At 43.0% G+C, this 17,481-nt stretch overlaps 2 protein-coding genes across 2 annotated transcripts in view; one reads left to right on the forward strand and one right to left on the reverse strand.

Annotated features, from left to right (window-relative positions):
- NAPB (N-ethylmaleimide-sensitive factor attachment protein, beta) overlaps positions 1-4,880 on the forward strand; it is a 46,944-nt gene extending 42,064 nt beyond the window's left edge. Inside the window, exon 11 of the mRNA XM_008584685.1 lies at positions 1,513-4,880. Within this exon, the coding sequence (XP_008582907.1) occupies positions 1,513-1,623 (111 nt within the window). The 3' untranslated portion in view covers positions 1,624-4,880. The remainder of the gene's footprint in view (positions 1-1,512) is intronic.
- A 1,668-nt stretch (positions 4,881-6,548) lies between these two features.
- GZF1 (GDNF-inducible zinc finger protein 1) lies at positions 6,549-14,690 on the reverse strand. The gene is made up of 6 exons (XM_008584686.1): positions 13,337-14,690; positions 11,845-11,939; positions 10,089-10,256; positions 9,255-9,412; positions 8,713-8,890; positions 6,549-8,535 (listed from the first exon to the last, which is right to left on the reverse strand). Exons 1-6 carry the CDS (start codon positions 14,686-14,688, stop codon positions 8,363-8,365), a joined length of 2,124 nt encoding a protein of 707 aa, XP_008582908.1. The 5' UTR covers positions 14,689-14,690; the 3' UTR covers positions 6,549-8,362.
- Positions 14,691-17,481: the final 2,791 nt, after the last annotated feature.

Raw genomic sequence — 17,481 nt, forward strand, 5'->3', positions numbered from 1 at the left:
CACTGGAGTGCATTCACACAGAAGAGTCACCAGCAGAGACAAAGAAAAGAAGAGGATGTCTCTTTCCACAAAACCCATTCCAGAGTGACAGAAGAAGCATCTGCTCTATGATAATATTGGGGGACCTGATCACATCTCTCAGCATTGGACAGATCATCTAGGTAACAAGTTAACAGAGCAACCATGATTCTTTCAGGAGAGAAGAAATCTAGGGCAATTAGAAGGGGGAAGGGGAGAGATTGGACAAGGGACATAAAGAATAATTACAATTTGGGCCGGCCCGGTGGCGCACTGGATAGTGCGCCGCTTGCGAAGCGTGGCAGCGCTCCCGCCCGAGGGTTCGGATCCCACATACAGACCGGCTCCCGCTCACTGGCTGAGCGAGGCGTGGGAGCAACACCGAGGGTTGCGATCCCGTTGCCGGTCCCTGGTCCGGTACGGGGGCAACACTGAGGGTTGCGATCCGTTGCCGGACACGGAAAAAAAAAAAAAAAAAGAATAATTACAATTTGTAACAATATATTTGCTAGTAATACTGATTTAATCAACATATCTCAATGTTCAGCCCCCAAAATATGTATAATTGATTTTGATTCAGTAAATAAAATAAATTATTAAAAAATAATAATAATAATAATAATTTTATTCTTTGGTAATGAATTGTGTTAAAGAAATTCTGCTTTTGTACAACTTAACTCTGCAATTACATTTTTCCATGTTCAATGAATGTTAATTTTCCACATTTCTTTGTAATTCTTACACAGCGTCTGGTTTTCCTCTGTCACATTAAATGCATTCTTCCTATTATGATGGCTGTTATGAATTTTTGCCATGTACATGTTTCCATACAGAGCAATATACAGAGCATAGGAGCCTGTCACTAGTACCATCACAATAGTCACAGAATAATGAAAAAATAAATAATTTTTTTTTTTGTCTTTTTGTCTTTTTTCCGTGTCCGGCAACGGATCGCAACCCTCAGTGTTGCCCCCGTACCGGACCGGGGACCGGCAACGGGATCGCAAGCCTCGGCGTTGCTCCCGCGCCTCGCTCAGCCAGTGAGCGGGAACCGGTCTGTACGTGGGATCCGAACCCTCGGACGGGAGCGCCACCGCGCTTCCCAAGCGGCGCACTATACAGTGCGCCACTGGGCCGGCCCTGGTTATTATATTTTTTAATTCTCAAATGTCCATTTGATTATAATTTTCTTTCCATTTGGCCCTGGAGTGTCTGGCCTCACTCTTGAAGCATGGAATAGTAGCCACCTTAAGATCTCTGTTGGTTCCAGTGGTCCTCTTGGAATGGGCTTCTCTTGATTGTTTTTTCCCTTGAAAATTAATCAGACTTTCATAAATAATTTTTAATGAAGAATGTTGTAAACTGGAATGAATAATTTCTAATGAAGAAGGTTGGTGGATTATCACTGTAAATATTTAAACAGCTTATGGCACTGTTTGTGTTTTGAGTGTATCTCCATGGAATAATATTCCTGTTCCTCTTTCCTTAAACTAGGTGAAGGAATTTGACTCGATATCTCGCCTGGATCAGTGGCTGACCACCATGTTGCTTCGTATCAAAAAGTCCATCCAGGGGGATGGAGAAGGAGACGGAGACCTAAAATGAAAAGTTTATATCTTTGTGGCATGCAGCTAACTCCTCTTTAGTTTTGTCTTAAAGTCAAGTGATCTTTATGGGATGCCCATTGAATGGCTTCATTTTGTTGCACATGAGCCAAATGAGCTGTGTATTGTTTAAGCTCGCCATGTCTGTGTCCCTGTGAAGTGGATGAATGGTGGGAGACTCTGTTCATCTTGTGCTTATGATGGGCTGTTTCATGCTTATCAGAATCCCCAGAGTTTTCTAAGAAGTTCTTCAGAATTTCATTCCTATTATTTTGATATTTGTAGAGCCCATGTTTAATGTTGCTCACGTGTTTTTATGTTCTTTTTCTTGGACTTGAGTACCCAACCCAGTTGTTCTCATAGATGCTTTTCATATTCTCTATACATGGGCATCTGGATGTATTCTTTAAATGTGTGTAATTAGTTTAGAACAGTTACTAGGAATGAGTTTATAACTTCATTAGACATTGTTTGTATTGTAATCTTGTGATTATTTTGATCGTGCTAGTGACAAGTTTCTTTGCTTTTTATATTATTCCATATGCTAACATGTGCATGGCAAAAATTTAGAACACCCAGGGTCTGTTTGTATAACTTACATTGTGAAGAAAAGGAGTTTCCTGGCAGTACTTGTATGAATGAATGTCAAGGTAGATTTGATTGAGTGCTTATGCATGCACATGCACACACAAGTATGTAACATCTGTGAGAAGTGGAAATTTTCCTTTCCCTTGAGATAGTTTCCACTTTTAGTTGTAGTGGAAATCCCTACATTTGCACAAAAGTGTTTTAATTGGCACATTGTGTTCTTTATTTTATGTTCATACACTTTCCCACATTGAGGTGTTTTCTGTGCCATGGTCATGTAAATCTTGGTAAGGATAGATTTCTAAGTCACAGTTTGAGGATATATGTAAATTTCATCCATTTATTGAACATGATGGGCTAGGTGAGGTAAATACGGTACCAGAGTATATTTTATGTCCAACTGGACAAGAATCCCGACATGCTTCTGAAGGGACTTGATTTTTCTCTTAGCTGATAGAATTATTTTAGCTTGTATGTTTGAACTCTGTCCTGTTTTAGTTTACATAATATATATATGCTCTCTTGATTTATGAATGTGATTGTACCTATTATTTTGTATGCTGATATTGTACTTTGGTCAAGGTCTTGTTTCCTGAATCTCCTCTGTGCATATTTTTATGCTTTTGATATGCATTTGTTGCCAGATGTAACTTGTGGTTCTTTCTAAATTGTGCTGCTGTCATTAATGACAGATAATTAAAGTTCCCATGTTATGTCAAGGGGTAAGTAGTATTGGAATGGTGTTTTCATTTTGGGATGGCCCTTGATGGGGACTGGTAGGGTTTTGTTGGGCAGGTGTTGAGTGGGAGTGCCCAGGCCTGGGCCAAGCGATGGGAGTTTGAGGAGTGGTGAGTAGGTCAGTCTAGGATGAAAGAAGAGAGAGTAGCAGGAAATGAAATTTAAAGGGCCAGCTGAGGCCGGATTATAGCAGTTCTACATCAGGTGGCTGTAAGGATTCACTGGCTGTCATTACGGTGGTGACATGCATGAAGGGACTGGTGGAGCAGGAAGCTCAGTGATTGCAGTGTTCACTGGGGGTAGGGGGAATGGGCCAGAAGATGTGGACACTCTGGCCATGGGCCCTGGAATCTGATGAGGATCTCTTCCTTCCTTCCAAGTTCTGGGATTCTTAAGTGAAAGCTGGCTATCACTGAAGGTAAAATTTGGAAAGGAGCCCAGTTAGTACTTCACTCCCTGTTAGAATCCCTTATGAAAAATTGATCAGAGAGAAAAATGGGTTCTTGTTGCAGTACCTAATGTATTCTGTAAGTAGCCCAATGCCCGCTAGTGAAAAGGAGGTGTGGGGATTGATTCTGCAGCTTGAGTCCTCTGGCTTTAGGTATCTTCCATTAGGAGAGCATTTCAGCACTAGGCAGCCATCATGCTTGTTTCATCACTAGTTGAAAAAGTTCGTTTCCATTTGCTAAAAGAATCTTCTGGTCTGACCACTTAAAGTATAAGCCATTAAGACAATTCTGTTTAGCTTTTATCAGCATCCAGTAATAGACCCCTGTGTGAAGAATAGGTGTGTTTTTGTAAAAATAGTGTTTATAACATTTTGTTATGTCAATCTGAGAGTTGCTTGCTTGTATTAAAATAAGCAGTAGGACCAGTGCCTGGGTTAAGAATTTTTGTTTTTAATATTTCACATGAAAAGAATAAAAGTAGAGTTGGCCCTTTGTAACCACGAGTTCCACATGTATGGATTCAACCAATTGTGGATTGAAAATATTTGGAGGGGGAAAAATAACAATAAAAATTAATACAAATAAAAAATAACAGTATACAGTATAACAACAATACAGTATTACATAGCATTTACATTGTATTAGGTATTATTATTAATCTAGAGAGGATTTAAAGTATATGGTAGGACATGCATAGGTTATATGCAAATATTACTCCGTTTTATGTGAGAGACTTGAGCATCTGTGGATTTTGGTATTCGTCGGGGGTCCTAGAACCAATTCCTCATGGCTACCGAAGGACGACTACAGAACAGACCCATCAGGAGATAAAAGGAGAATGAGAAAAAAAGCCTAGACCAACAGTATACAAACTTACTTCCTTGATATGTCCCAGGGACGTAGGACTAGTGCCATGTTATGAGATACCTGTTGATTAGATTTTCAAGATTTATAGAACGCTGCTTATGAACAAAATATAATGATTATTTATGTTGCAGTTCTTATACTTTAGCAAATCTGGGGGTTAGTTCATAGTCGAAGTCAGTTAAAATTTCTTACAGGAAAGCTTTGCTTTTGGTGGCAACATTTTTATAGCTTGTATGAGTTCCCATTTTTGTTTAATAATTTGAAGACAGTATTTTTGCACAGTTGTGACCATGTGTGGTGGTGTCACTGTAACCAAAGTATATGCACCAGCCCTTGTACATTCATTTATTGTTTCTTCTGATACCACGCATTTAAAATGTTCAAATGCAAACCTTTGTGATGTTTTTTGGAGGATTTGGCAGCACAGCGTGCCCCTGTGACCTGCCCACTGTGGTGTGAGCTGTGACCAGTAGCAAGTTTCCTGCCCTGTGAAGTCCTGAGTTGCTCTTGGGCAGGGGATTACATTATGAAAACCATGTATTAAGAAATCTGCTTTTGCAGAAAGTGTTTGTATCGTGTGAACCTGTACAGTAAATAAAGTGGAAATTATGAGTAATATTTTGACTAGTCTTTCCTAGCTAAATTTGCACAGATCAAAGTAGCTTCCTCTCCTTGAAGTTGTTCCTGTTAGGTCGAAGGCAGTGGGCATTAATATTCTCTAGGCTTTTTGAATCTCCATCACTTGATGGGAATGCAGGGCACTGTAATAATAATGGTTTTGTAGGCTGAGGTTTTAGAAGAAAACCCGGGTTACATTTGTTGATGCAGCCCGCTAAATGTGTGTGAGAACTGCCAGCCTCACATTCTCAGCCCTTGCTTGAATCCTTTAGGCTCTACAGTTACTTGCAGAGTTCAGGAAGGAGCAGTTGCTAGAAGACTGTTGGGTGGTGGAGAGGTGAGGAACCCCCAAAGCCTGACACTTCCCTCACCTGAGAAAGTGCCAGTCAAACTGGGCAGTGTGGGCATTTATTTTAATCTTGCAGGTATCTGTGCAGGGACAGCACAGGCCCCTGGGGAAGAGCCAAGCCCACTGACCACTGGGGTCTGAAGTTCTGGGGAGGAAGAAGACCCATGGGGGTAGTATAGGCCAGCTAGCCCTGTCTTCTATCTTAGAGCATTCATTTTGAGTCCTAAAATATATCCCTAATTAATTGAAAGCAAATTTTTAAAAAATTAATGGTAGAACACTTCACCCTATTCTAGGAATTCTGAGAAGTTGTTGATCATTCAAGGACTAATCGTTCAAATATCTCTTCTCAGAGTCAGTTTCCTAATACAGAAAAAGGCTCCGCTAAGGTGATGTGCTAGATGGCCCTCTGACCTGTGTCTGTGGCCTTTTCAATCACATCTGCTCCTGTCCATTAACATGTGAACAAGCCCCTTTGCACAAGTGCCCTCCTGCAACTTCTCCATACATACACGAATACCATCAAGTTTAGTTAAATGGACAAGCAAGAACCCATCTGGTGTCACAAAAGGTTGAACTCCCCAGCGTGACAAGGTATAACGTTTATAGGTTCAAATTAAATTATAACTTCTATTCAAATCTGTTTGGATAATCACCTGCAGCAAAGCCACATTTCTGTTAAAATCACCTTTAATAAAGGTCTTCACCACATGCCCCAGTTTTTCAAACTCTGTACAACAAAAATTTGGCAAAACCAAAGGCCGCAGAGAGTATTTTACACAACATGGTTGAAGGCACGAGGTCACCTCCTATATGGCCTTTACTGACGCTTTGGGAGCAGTGTGCCCACCCAGCACACTTTCCTCATTACACACTTGGGCCAGCGTCCTCACAGGGCAGCCTCACTTGCACTCAGTGAGGCTGTACTTGATCAGGAGTGAGGGAGAAACCACCCACCCCCAACCACGTCCTCTGTAATGAGTCTTCTGTGGGGTTTGTGGGCTTCCTTGCTCTCAAGGACAGCCTTATCCTCCCAGGAGGGGGATAGAGAAATGTGTATAGAGTTGACTCTTTGATGCCTACTTTAACATTACAGCGAAGAAACTGGCAGGCGCTGCGCTGCACTTCACTCCCCAGCAGCCACTGCTGCGAGTGGCCAGCAGAGGGCAGCTCTGACTGTACAGAATGAAGGCTATAGACCCTGATTTTAAATTTCATTATTCATGTAATTAAGCAAATTATACTTGTTTCAGTTAAGAACCTTACTTCTGCAGAGCCTAAATTATAATAATGGAAATAAATTTAGAACTACAAAACTACTTTTACAAAGCATTTATTATTAACACATTTAACAATTTTTTGTAGAACTTCTAAAACAAATTCAAGACAAGAATTCTTCCAGTAGGTAACAAAATAATCTATTGCTTAAATTCCTTCTCATCAAGATGACTTTATTCCATAAAACAGTACATCAGCTGGGCGAGTTCAGTCTCCAGTTACCAAGATTAATATGGTTTGACTGTCTATCTTTTTTGTTTTGTAAACAACTAGGACACAATAACATTGTCATAACTGAAGTAATTCAGCACTGCGAACTTCAAGAGCAGGTGTGAAACATGTTATCAGCGCCTGAAACACCTGTAGTGGCGTCACTGTTTACTCTGAACATAAGTTAAAATAGGTACTTAGGAAGAACATCTTCCCTCATCAGTTTCTGGCATAGTGCAGCTATATCTTCTCCTGGAACTTAAAAAGTAACTTCCTCTCAGAAAACCAGTGTTTTCACAGCAAGTTTAATAAATTAAAAATGTAGGGAAAAAAGCAACTGGTGAATAAAAGAATTTGCTTTAAGTTTTTCTTTTTAAATTAATATGTTTAAGGGTTTACATGTGAATCAAAGCATTTCACAAGCATGTGGCAACATACCCAAGGCCCTGGAACCAAACGTCAGGTTTAGCACATACAGCAGAATCATCTTTTCATTGAGAAATTCTGAGCAGTAATTAAGTCTAGCATGAGATAGCCAAAGGAGCATTTAAGACGTTGCTGGTTCTTCACAATCCACTCTTTAAGGCATAATCAGAAATAAGTGTGCCAAGGCTTCTGGTCCCTTCTGCTGTATTCTCACATGCAGAAACAGACATGTGGCAATTACTGGTCTTTTTAAATCTCTAAATGTGGAAATGAGGAAGTCTGGGTTTCTAGAAATTATAGAGATCAAGTCAGAAAAACCTGGCAAAAATACTCTGTGTTCTAAGATTTGCCACAATCACCTTACTTTGTTTAAAAAAAAAAAAAGACTACACACATTCAAGTACTTTAAAGCCTCTTGCTTATTTTTTGACACGTCTTTGCAAAAATACTATCCTGTTTGCTCTTTGGTAGGAAGCTTTTACCTAATCCGATTTTTAAGAATGAAACTGAACAGCCACGTCTCATTTCAAAAGTTGACTTTGACAATTTTCCTAGCTACATATGTGCTGTGAGTAGAGATTATACTAAGTAGTTTTGCAAGTGTCCAATCTGTCATTCCTTTTTTAGTGCCTACAAATGGGGGACAGGGGAATGAATGCAGTAATCCATTTCTTCAGTCCCATTCGAGGGTCCCCAGGGCAAATCTTATTTGCTCCAATTGGACAGGGAAGAAACAGTTGAAATTACATGGCCCCAGTTTTATTTCAGCTTGGTAGAAAGATACCCTATAAGTATCAGAGAAGTAAATCTACATGGAAGTGTAAGGCAGGGTGAGAGACCAGGAGGACCATTAACAGCAATTTCATTTATGAGCTGGATCAATGCTCTGTACTCTGCAATTAAGACAAGTAGTTGTCTAAACATCAAAATCATCAAGCAGTAGAATGATTAATGCATACAACCTACACCAGAATTAAGTGAGGCTGTGTTAACTGCCTTGTTGATAAAAGTGTAGCTAAGATCATGCAGATCAGGATTTTTAAGGGAAAGCTTTAAAAATGCTGTGATAAAGACGTGCAGGTTATCAGAAGTTCAGGAAAACCTGAGACCATTCTTGTCCACATCTTTGAACATGGACAGCTCTTAGCCCCTGGCGTTATCCTGAGCACAGCTATCACATGCAAAGACTGACAAGATGGGCATATAACTTCAAGCTCTTATTCCATGTTGGTCAAAGAGTGAAACTGTGTGGGCATTGAGTCTGTCTGTGGAGTCAGCTCACTGAGCTCACTGATGGTGGTGGCGAGCAGAGCATTCTGGGACACCACGGAGTCGTCTGACTTGCAAGCTGTGTCTGCAGAGCTGTTTTCATGCATGGTAGGTATGCTGCCTTGGACTGCAGCCAGGTTGTGAAAGTGGCCATTTTCTGCAAAAGACAGCAATTTATCTGAAAGTTTGGACGATGCATATTCTTCATCAGGCTGTTCAGTCTTGTGCCCTTCATCATTCTTGGGTGAGCCATCGGCTGTGTCTGCAGAGCTGTTTTCATGCATGGTAGGTACGCTGCCTTGGACTGCAGCCAGGTTGTGAAAGTGGCCATTTTCTGCAAAAGACAGCAATTTATCTGAAAGTTTGGATGATGCATATTCTTCATCAGGCTGTTCAGTCTTGTGCCCTTCATCATTCTTGGGTGAGCCATCTACAATTACAAGGAAAGACTTCCATGGAGTATTCTTATCATGTATCTACAAATCAAACACAAAACAAAAGTCACTGAATGTGTCTCTGAACAAGCACATCTTTTAAAATGATAGACTCTCTTCAATTTAAATTGGGTTTCTACTTGCAACCCCCATTCGCTAACTGCTTATCACCACTACCACTGTTAGAAAGTATCATGGACTGCCCTTTCCTTGAACCTAAAGATGTGGTTTTTCACTTCATTCACTATGTGAATGTACTCACTGCAGAGAAAACCTGAGGAGAAAATACCTGTTGTCTTTTGTCACCACCTTGTGGAATGACTACAGGTACTTCTGACATTTTAGGGTTATGTGTATCTAAGGACCAGCAGTTTTTCATTCTCAAATGAGCCGTCCTACTGCTTACTGAGGTGTGCCGCCGAAGAGTGGACTTGTCGGTGAACGTCCGTCCGCACGCATTACACATAAATGGCTTCTCTCCCGTGTGGATTCGATGGTGGCGCTGGAGAGCGTTGAGCTGGGTAAACTGCTTACCACACTGGTCACAACAATAGGGACGTTCCCCTGAGAAAGAAAGAAGAAAACTACTGGCTCATCTCTTTAGCCTACCGTATTTAATTCTGGATACATTCTGGAATTATGCTATTTGCAAACCTCTGGAAGCCTCAGCATTCCACCATAAGGAAAGCTATGTTGGGAATGACTCGAGGGTCAACTGACAGATACAAAGCTACTATCCTTATAATACCAAAGTTTTTGGCCTATACCAAAAAATGGGCCAAAATTCATACCTGCAGCTGGTGTTACAGCTATAGAAATGACACCTATTTCCCACAGTAATGAAGTTTAAAATTCCAAGTCCCCTAATAACTGCATTTTCTTGTGTGTACACTAACATGTATAGATCATTATCCCTTTTATAATCTGAAAGTGTTCACATATCCACATCCATATTCAACCATTCATGTCATGGGTAAACTGTCCTTTTGAATAAAGAAAGTTGCAAAGGGACTTGGTTGTATTCTATTTGCACACAAAATTGCTCCCACTTTCCAGTTTCTCAGAGCCAGAAACTAGAAACAGAAGTTAAAAAAAAAAAAAAAAAAGCTATTATGACATACGAAGTTTGGCCAGTTTTCTCCTAAAGCTTAATTCCAAATAGTTTTCTAGTAAACCTAAAACCTTTGTCATATTTTTCTTGCCAAATTTAACTCCCTTCCCTGGGACATTCCAGCCATACCTGTGTGGACTTTCATATGCTGGTAAAGTGAATTCCGCTGGGCAAAAGTCCTGAAACATACTTCACATTTAAAGGGTTTGGATCCAGTATGGATTCTATTGTGATGTTTTAAGTACTCCTTAGAAGCAAAACTCTTGCCACATGTTTCACACATAAAAGGCCTTTCACCTACATGAAAAGATGAAATAAAGTGAGAAACAACAGAGTCATTAATAACACATGGGAAGAGTAGGTGCAGTCTTAAAACCATATGAACTTCTCGAAAGTGCCTTGATGGGCAGCATGTCACATTTTCTAGTTGAAACTATCATAACGCATTTATTCACATAAGATGCTTGCTACTTGCTGAAAGTTTGTGTAAAATCGCCTTGGAAATCCCAAGAAAAATTCCATTAGACTGGAATCAAAGAGGTATTGTTCAGCCAGCTCACATTTTAGAAATCTAGTCATTCCAAACAAAATAATTTTTATAACTTCTGTTTGGAGGAATTGTTGGATTATTCTCAAAGAAGCACTTCTATGGACCTTTATCAAAATAAAAGTCCTTGAAAGGAGAGGAAGTTTACAGTGCATATATATATATATGTAACTGTTCTACAGTATTCCAATCAACTTGACTGGACTACAGGACAACAAAAAAATGTTGTAAATACTGTCTCCCTTTTTGTAATTTAAGCCCTTTAATTTCACAAATCAGATTTATCTAATTATCGGATGTGCTGATTTCACGAACATGAAAATAAAAATATTGGCTCTAGTAAAATACTAACAATATTACCACCAAATGACCAATTTTAATTTAACCCTTCAGTGTGACCTGACATCGTACCCACCCCTAAGCTTCCTTTAGACACCAATTCTGCTCATTCTAGAGTCTAGAATTTTACAGCATTAAATGCCTCACCTCTGTCTCACCTGCATTTGAACTTGAGGCCCACATAACAGTGCTTAAAAATGCAAAGAACTGGATTAGTGGAATTGGAACAGTTAGATTCTGTATACTTCTGTATCACGTACGGCAAGATTCTGAACCTCAGGGTTGCTGTGCTGAACCAGAATAAAGCCAACTTAAATTTTCTCCCTCATATAATAAAAATCATATCTCAAAGATTTTGGAAAACAGAAATGAGATAATCTCACCACCTTAATACATCACATAACAATTTGTTGTCTTCTGGTCTCATGTGCAGGTTTTCACTACAGTTGGGATTAACTTTATGCTTAATTGTGCATTTTTAAATTCAATATCCTAGAACAGATGTTTTTACACACCTTTCAAAGCCCTTACTCTGGCCGGGTCAAGAGCCCAGGAGTGGATTTATGTTTACTGAACTACCTCCTTTTGGTTGGACAATCAGGTTGTTTCCAATTCTTTGTTATTAAAAATAGCAAGAAGAGAGATAATAGCATATAGCTTTTCCTATATTTTGGACAATTTCTTTAGGACAGCTTCCTGGAAATAGAATTGTTGGCTAAAACAGTAGGAACTATTTCATACCTCTTGATAACTAAGACACCTGAGACCTGTATGCCATATCCTATTGTGCAGTGGTGTAAAAGCCATGGCCACGTGCACACACCAGCACTGCAGGCAATGGGCGTGTTTTTATTCATTTTTGCTCACTTACTACATGCAAAAGCTGTATCATGGCTTTAACCTGCACCGCACTGGTAGATGCTGACTTCTAAGTGAATCAACTGCAGTTTCCTTCTATAGCTAGGAAAGACATTCAATCACAACAGCATGAGTATTTACCTGTGTGACACCTTTTATGATAAATCAGCATGTGGTTCTGAGTGAATCTTGCACCACATTCATCACAGACAAAAGGTTTTTCCCCTGTATGAATTCTGAAAGTACAACATTCAGATGATAACTTAGGATAAATTTCAAAGCTCACTTTGCAATAAAAATTTCTATTCTATCCTCCAAAACTTGTTTATTCCAAGAGACCTGATGAGAATGACTTGAAGTGACAGGTCAAGAGCCCATAATCTCCATCCCAAAATAAACTGAGTTTCTGCACAAGGCCAGTAAGTTGACACATTTCCCCATGAATCATGTTCATCACATCTGCTCATGTGCCTCACTGTTTACGCTACAAGGCACATGCAGGTAGAGACCATGCATTTGCATGTTTTTTAAAAACAAGAGCACTTTCTAATATTGGTAAAGCTTCCATATTCAGAATAATCAGCCACAAACACCTTAAGACCTATTGCTGACAAAGTACCACATAATCAAAAATTTTACTATCATTTCCTAATATTACCAGTCTAGAAAGGAGAACTGTTCTCAAAATATTTAAGAAACCTGGTTTCTGAGGAGTATGCATAAGCATTTTAATTTCACATCTAGTACGAAGCAGCAATCAACCATGATTTACTGAGCACTTCCTAAATCAAATATTTTAAACTTATTATAATGAGTAAAAGATGATGAATACCATGCTACCACCCCAGAGGCCAGCCTAGGCTTGAGGGCAGATCTAGAACAGAGGAGAAAACTTAACTGCTTATTGAGATTTCAAGCCTAAATACTGAGAAATGTAAGGAAACATTTAAAAACTGAACAGCACCCACCTACAATTCAAAAACAAATTAACAAACAGAAAACACTGCCTGTCCTGATTCTGGAGTTGAGACTAACCGCATGGCACACTCTCCAAGCCCCGAGGACTAAAAGACCAGAGAAGTGTCCTAAAGCCTAATGTCATCTCACTGAGGATTTCAATGGGATCTGAGGACTTCAATGGGATTGTGGGATCCAGATGGTCACAGAACCCAAGTTCTAAATGAAGAGTCAGGAAAAGAGAAATAAAAGTAATCAGCCCCAACTCCTCAAGAACGGAGAGACGTGAACATCACAGGCCCCCGTGGGGCAGCAGACCAGGGGACTGGCGCTGTCAGCGGCCCTGGGCAGCAGCAGGCAGCTCTAGGAACGCGTCAGGAGGCAGGTGCGGGCCCCCACTGGCCTGAGGGCTGCAGGAACGCTAGGGAGTTCCGGAACAGGTGAAGAAGAGCCACCTGTCACCGCTTCTCTACCTTGAAAGAATTCAAAGCTGTCTCAATAGCCTCCCAGCTTTTGGGGAACAAATTAAGTGGGGAGTCTAGAGATGTGGCCCCCCTGGTCCGAATGCTAGAACGGCCTCAATTCCTCGCCATGCGTTTCCAGAAGAGGCAGTCGCAGTAACCGGCCCCGTTCTGGGAAGCCTGTCTCCGCGGCCCCAGGTGGCCGCCCCTCGTACCTCATGTGCGTCTTCAGCGCCGAGGGCTGCGAGAACTTGGCGCCGCACTCGGTGCAGCCGTACGGCCTGTCGCCCGTGTGCGTCCGCTCGTGCAGCCGCAGCGCCGTCTTGGAGCTCAGGCCCTTGCCGCACTGGCCACAGCGGTGCCGCTCGCCGCCGCCCTCGTGCACCTGCACCACGTGCCGCTTCACGTCCTTCTTGCGCTTGAACTTCTTCCCGCACAGCTCGCAGGGGAAGTGGCGCTCGCTGCTGTGCACGTGGCGCTGGTGGCTCTTCAGGTTGCAGCGGTTAGCGAAGGTCTGGCCACAGGTGTCACAGCGGTAAACCACCTCGGTGGCTACTCCATGCTGGTGCTTGATGTGCTTCAGGAAGCTCTTCTCATACAGAAAGGCTTTCTCGCAGCCGGTGCACTTGAAGTTGCTCTTCTTCTGCTCCCCCTCGTCCTCCTCTTCCTCCTCCTCCCCTGCTTTTGGCAACACTTCCTCCAAGTCCGCACCAGCACTGCAGCCCTCGTCTTTTGTAACTGGCTCCATCTCTATTGCAGAACTGCCTGGGCTTTGGTCCTGGGGACACCCGCAGTCCCCCACATCATCATCCTCAGCACTTTTCTGCTGCTCTCGAAGTCTTCTTGTGTATTTCTTTTTAGGGATTTCCACAAATACTTTTCTTCCAGCCAGCCTTCCACTAGCTCTTCTGATTTTAGGGTAGGGAGGCTTAACTACCTCTTTCTTCTTGTCTAGTTTCTCCTTGGACTTCCTCAGTGACATATCTGGCGACATGCCGTTGCTGATTCTCTCTACCGGGTAGTCTGAGGAATCCGCAAGGACACTGGATTGAGGACTGTCCAGGGCCTCACTTGCCCTGGAGTCCAGAGCAACACTGACTTGGGAGCCACTGCTCACCTCTGCCTCCTGAGATTCTGAGAAATTCTGCAACTCCAAAAGCACCGACTCTAACATCTGTTTCTTTAATTGAAAACAAGTTTCTGATAAGTCCAAACATTTTAACTTTTCGGCCATTTCCAGCATTCGCTGCACCCGATCTTCTTCCACCTGTACCTTTGCAGTGTAGACAAATTCAAGAAATGAAGCAAAGTCAACAACTTGCACTTCATTTAAATACACATTAGTCCTCGTACCACCCACACTCTTCTCATTGAGGAATACTTCCTTAAAAAACTTGCTGGTGGCTGCCAGCACTGCTTTGTGGGCCATGAAGTCTTCACGGACGCCCTGATACTCCACACTGACTGTCACATCACACAAGTGACCGAGAAGGCGTAGCTCGTGCATTTCATGCAGAAGGTTAAGTGGTGAGGATTTGGATTCCAGCAGAACTGCACCACTTTCCATCTTTCTTCTTTCCAAAAACAGCTTTGAAAACAAAAACAAGAATTATCTCATGCGTGAGCAACCTACTGAAGTAAAAGGACTAAAATTTAAAGGGATTATTTCAGTTCCTTGGAGGATATAAACTGATTAGCAACCTAGCTTTTCTCAGGTAAAGATTCAAATCATTTCACTTCTTAGCACAGTTTTCTGAAGTCCTGATGCATTTTCATAAGACAATATTTGCATGAGAAAATATTACTAAGATGTCCCTCCAATGAAAAACATAAATGATTAAAGTTATAATTAGTGAAATACATCAAAGCAGTAATTTGTTAATCGAGGTCATTTTCTAATTTGCTTACAGACACAGACCCCCAAACTGTAATAGAATTTATGGCAACAATCATGTCTAGTACTTTGATCAGGAAGCAAGATAATTAAAATGAAACACATGACTGACCCTGGGAGCAAACCGTAAAGAATCATTGCTGCCTTTGAAAACAACCAACTAAATAAATACTTTCCATGAAGAAAACTTCCTGGAAAAGTAGTTCACCATCCATTACCATTTCCAACACCACTAAATGGCTCATAATTTGAATTACTATTTCTCTACTGAAACAATGCAAGTTTCACAGCTTTACAGGTTGTTGTGTTACCATGAGCAAGTCATTTGATTTCTTTGGACCTTAGCTCTCCCACTCTGTGGAAGGCTTCAATGAGTGCAGCTTGTCAAGTGCTCACAGCTGTGTCTGAAACTGGCTGGCTAGTTGTCACTAGCTTCCCAGGCACAGGCAACAGTGCTAGCATGATCCTCATTTCACAGATGAAGAACTAACAAGGTAAGCAGTGGCTGGGACTTGAGTCTGGGCCTGGTGGGACTCTGGACTCAAATGAAACTACTCAACACTCTCACCTCAGTCCTGCCAAATGTAAAAAGCCACCTTTACTCCCGAGATCTTGCTACTGCAGTGGGCATGCAGATTTCACCCACCCCACCCCCAGGCCTCCTGTCCTCCGGCTCCTTACTCCCACCCCATCTCCATTTCTTCTGCTTTGCTAGTACTCTCTCCAGACCCCCTGAATACATGCTTTCTCCTCAGGGCTCACTCACCCCTGACCTGCTCTGGAAACTACCTTAGTCTTCCAAGTTGGCTTTGGTTCCCAAGTCTCCACCCATCAAAAGCACCCACCTTCCTTCTAACCTCCTTCAGCTAGATCTCAGATATCACCTCGGACTCAATGACATGTCTAGAACAGAACTTGTCATCATCTTCTATGGCTCCCTACAACCACCAGCCCCCTGTAGGGAAAGTGAAGACAAATGGTCAGTCCCTCCAGGGTTCGGAATCTTGCCGAGCATTTGATGTAAATATGCCTGTGTGCCCAGGTGTTCCTTGGTTATCGTCTAATGTAATTGCGCATGTGCACCCAGGTGTTCCTGGGTTGTCTGATTCACACCCAGGTGTTCTGGGTTATCAGACTTAAGTATAAAGGACCAGTGGCTCTGCTCCACAGCAGGGCTTCCCCTCAACCCCCGCCCCCCCTTGCTGGACACTGGTGCTGTAAGCTGTCATTGCTGAGGGCTGAGTTCATGTCGTCTGCCAATGGCTCCGGGGATCTCTCCCAATTACCTAGCTCGTGAACCTGCGTGTGAGGGGTCGAGTGACCCAGCCAGGCACGCAAGGGGTTTCTGGCCCAGTCTGTAGGACAGGTTTGAAGGGTCTATGGCCCTAGCCCTACCTTTAGCCCTAGCAAACAATTGGCTGCTTGGGCAGGATTGCAACAATTGCCCTAACCTTACACCCCAACATGAAGACTGTCCTGGAGAGTTCAATTGTAAAAACAGCATTTACGAATCTCAAGCAATGTCACCTAAAGAAGACTCCAGTAAACTGTGAGAATACTGACAAGGCCTAAGTAAAGGATACACTGGGGGGAGACGTATCAGTGATTCCAGCCCCAGCCAGGAGAGAAAAGGCGCAGGTGGCTCTTCTAGCCTGATGCCCGTTCCCCCTGCCTTGACTTTCCCAAACCTCTGCCAATGGGGCCCTGGAGGGGACGTGAGTCCTCACAGGCAGGCTGGCAGTGATTTCTCTGAGTCAATCAAGTGGGTTCTGAGTACGATTTCCTACTTTGCATGATTATGGCAGAGGAGGCACTGATCATGGCGACAGGGCTATGTGCGGCCCGGTGACAGTCGTGCATCCCATTGTAGCTCAATGGCATTCCGGCCGCCTCTATGTGCGGCCAGCATTTGCACTAACGTCGGCAGCTCCTCGGGTCCCCAGGTTTATAGTGCCAGGGCCCTTCCCGAGGAGACCCTGCTCTCCGCAGCCCCGTCCACAGTCATGCGGATCCTGGTTTTCCAGTTGGTCTTAAAGCCATCATCGTCCTCGCCGCTCTGACGGCACCCGCCCCCACCCTGCCCGAGTCCCCAAGGCAGCCACCTAGCCACCTCCGGCGTCCTGGCCCCTTCTGCCCCTCCAAAGACGATGCAGAATAAACTACAGCAACCAGAGTCCAGCCCCTCCTCAGCCGGACGTCCCCTCCCCGACGTGGGCATCCGGGGCCGCGTGGATCCGGCCTGTCCCTCGGGCCTCGCACCACCCAGACCCCCGGCCCCGCATCCCTGAAGCCCACTGCTCCTCCGGACAGCCGGGAGGCGGCGGCGAGGGGCCGGGCCGGGCCCGGCGGGCCGCGTACTCACCTCCCAGCCGGCACCCTCGCCGTCGCCGACACCCACTGGACCTGGCCCGCCAGCAAATATAGACAGAGTAAGAAATCTTCAGAGCAGATCATATTTTAAAAAAA

The sequence above is a fragment of the Galeopterus variegatus genome, unplaced genomic scaffold (assembly GCF_000696425.1).
Source record: "Galeopterus variegatus unplaced genomic scaffold, G_variegatus-3.0.2 Scaffold3334, whole genome shotgun sequence".
Lineage (NCBI taxonomy): Eukaryota > Metazoa > Chordata > Mammalia > Dermoptera > Cynocephalidae > Galeopterus > Galeopterus variegatus.

Excerpts from the sequence above, each read along its gene's own strand:
- GZF1 (XM_008584686.1), bottom strand. The coding sequence starts at position 14,688 with ATGGAAAGTGGTGCAGTTCTGCTGGAATCCAAATCCTCACCACTTAAC. Across the intron at positions 8,891-9,254 it reads CTCTTCGGCGGCACACCTCA|ATACATGATAAGAATACTCC; the intron begins GTAAGCAGTAGG and ends TTTGATTTGTAG. Across the intron at positions 8,536-8,712 it reads CAACCTGGCTGCAGTCCAAG|GCAGCATACCTACCATGCAT; the intron begins GCAGCGTACCTA and ends CTGCAGTCCAAG.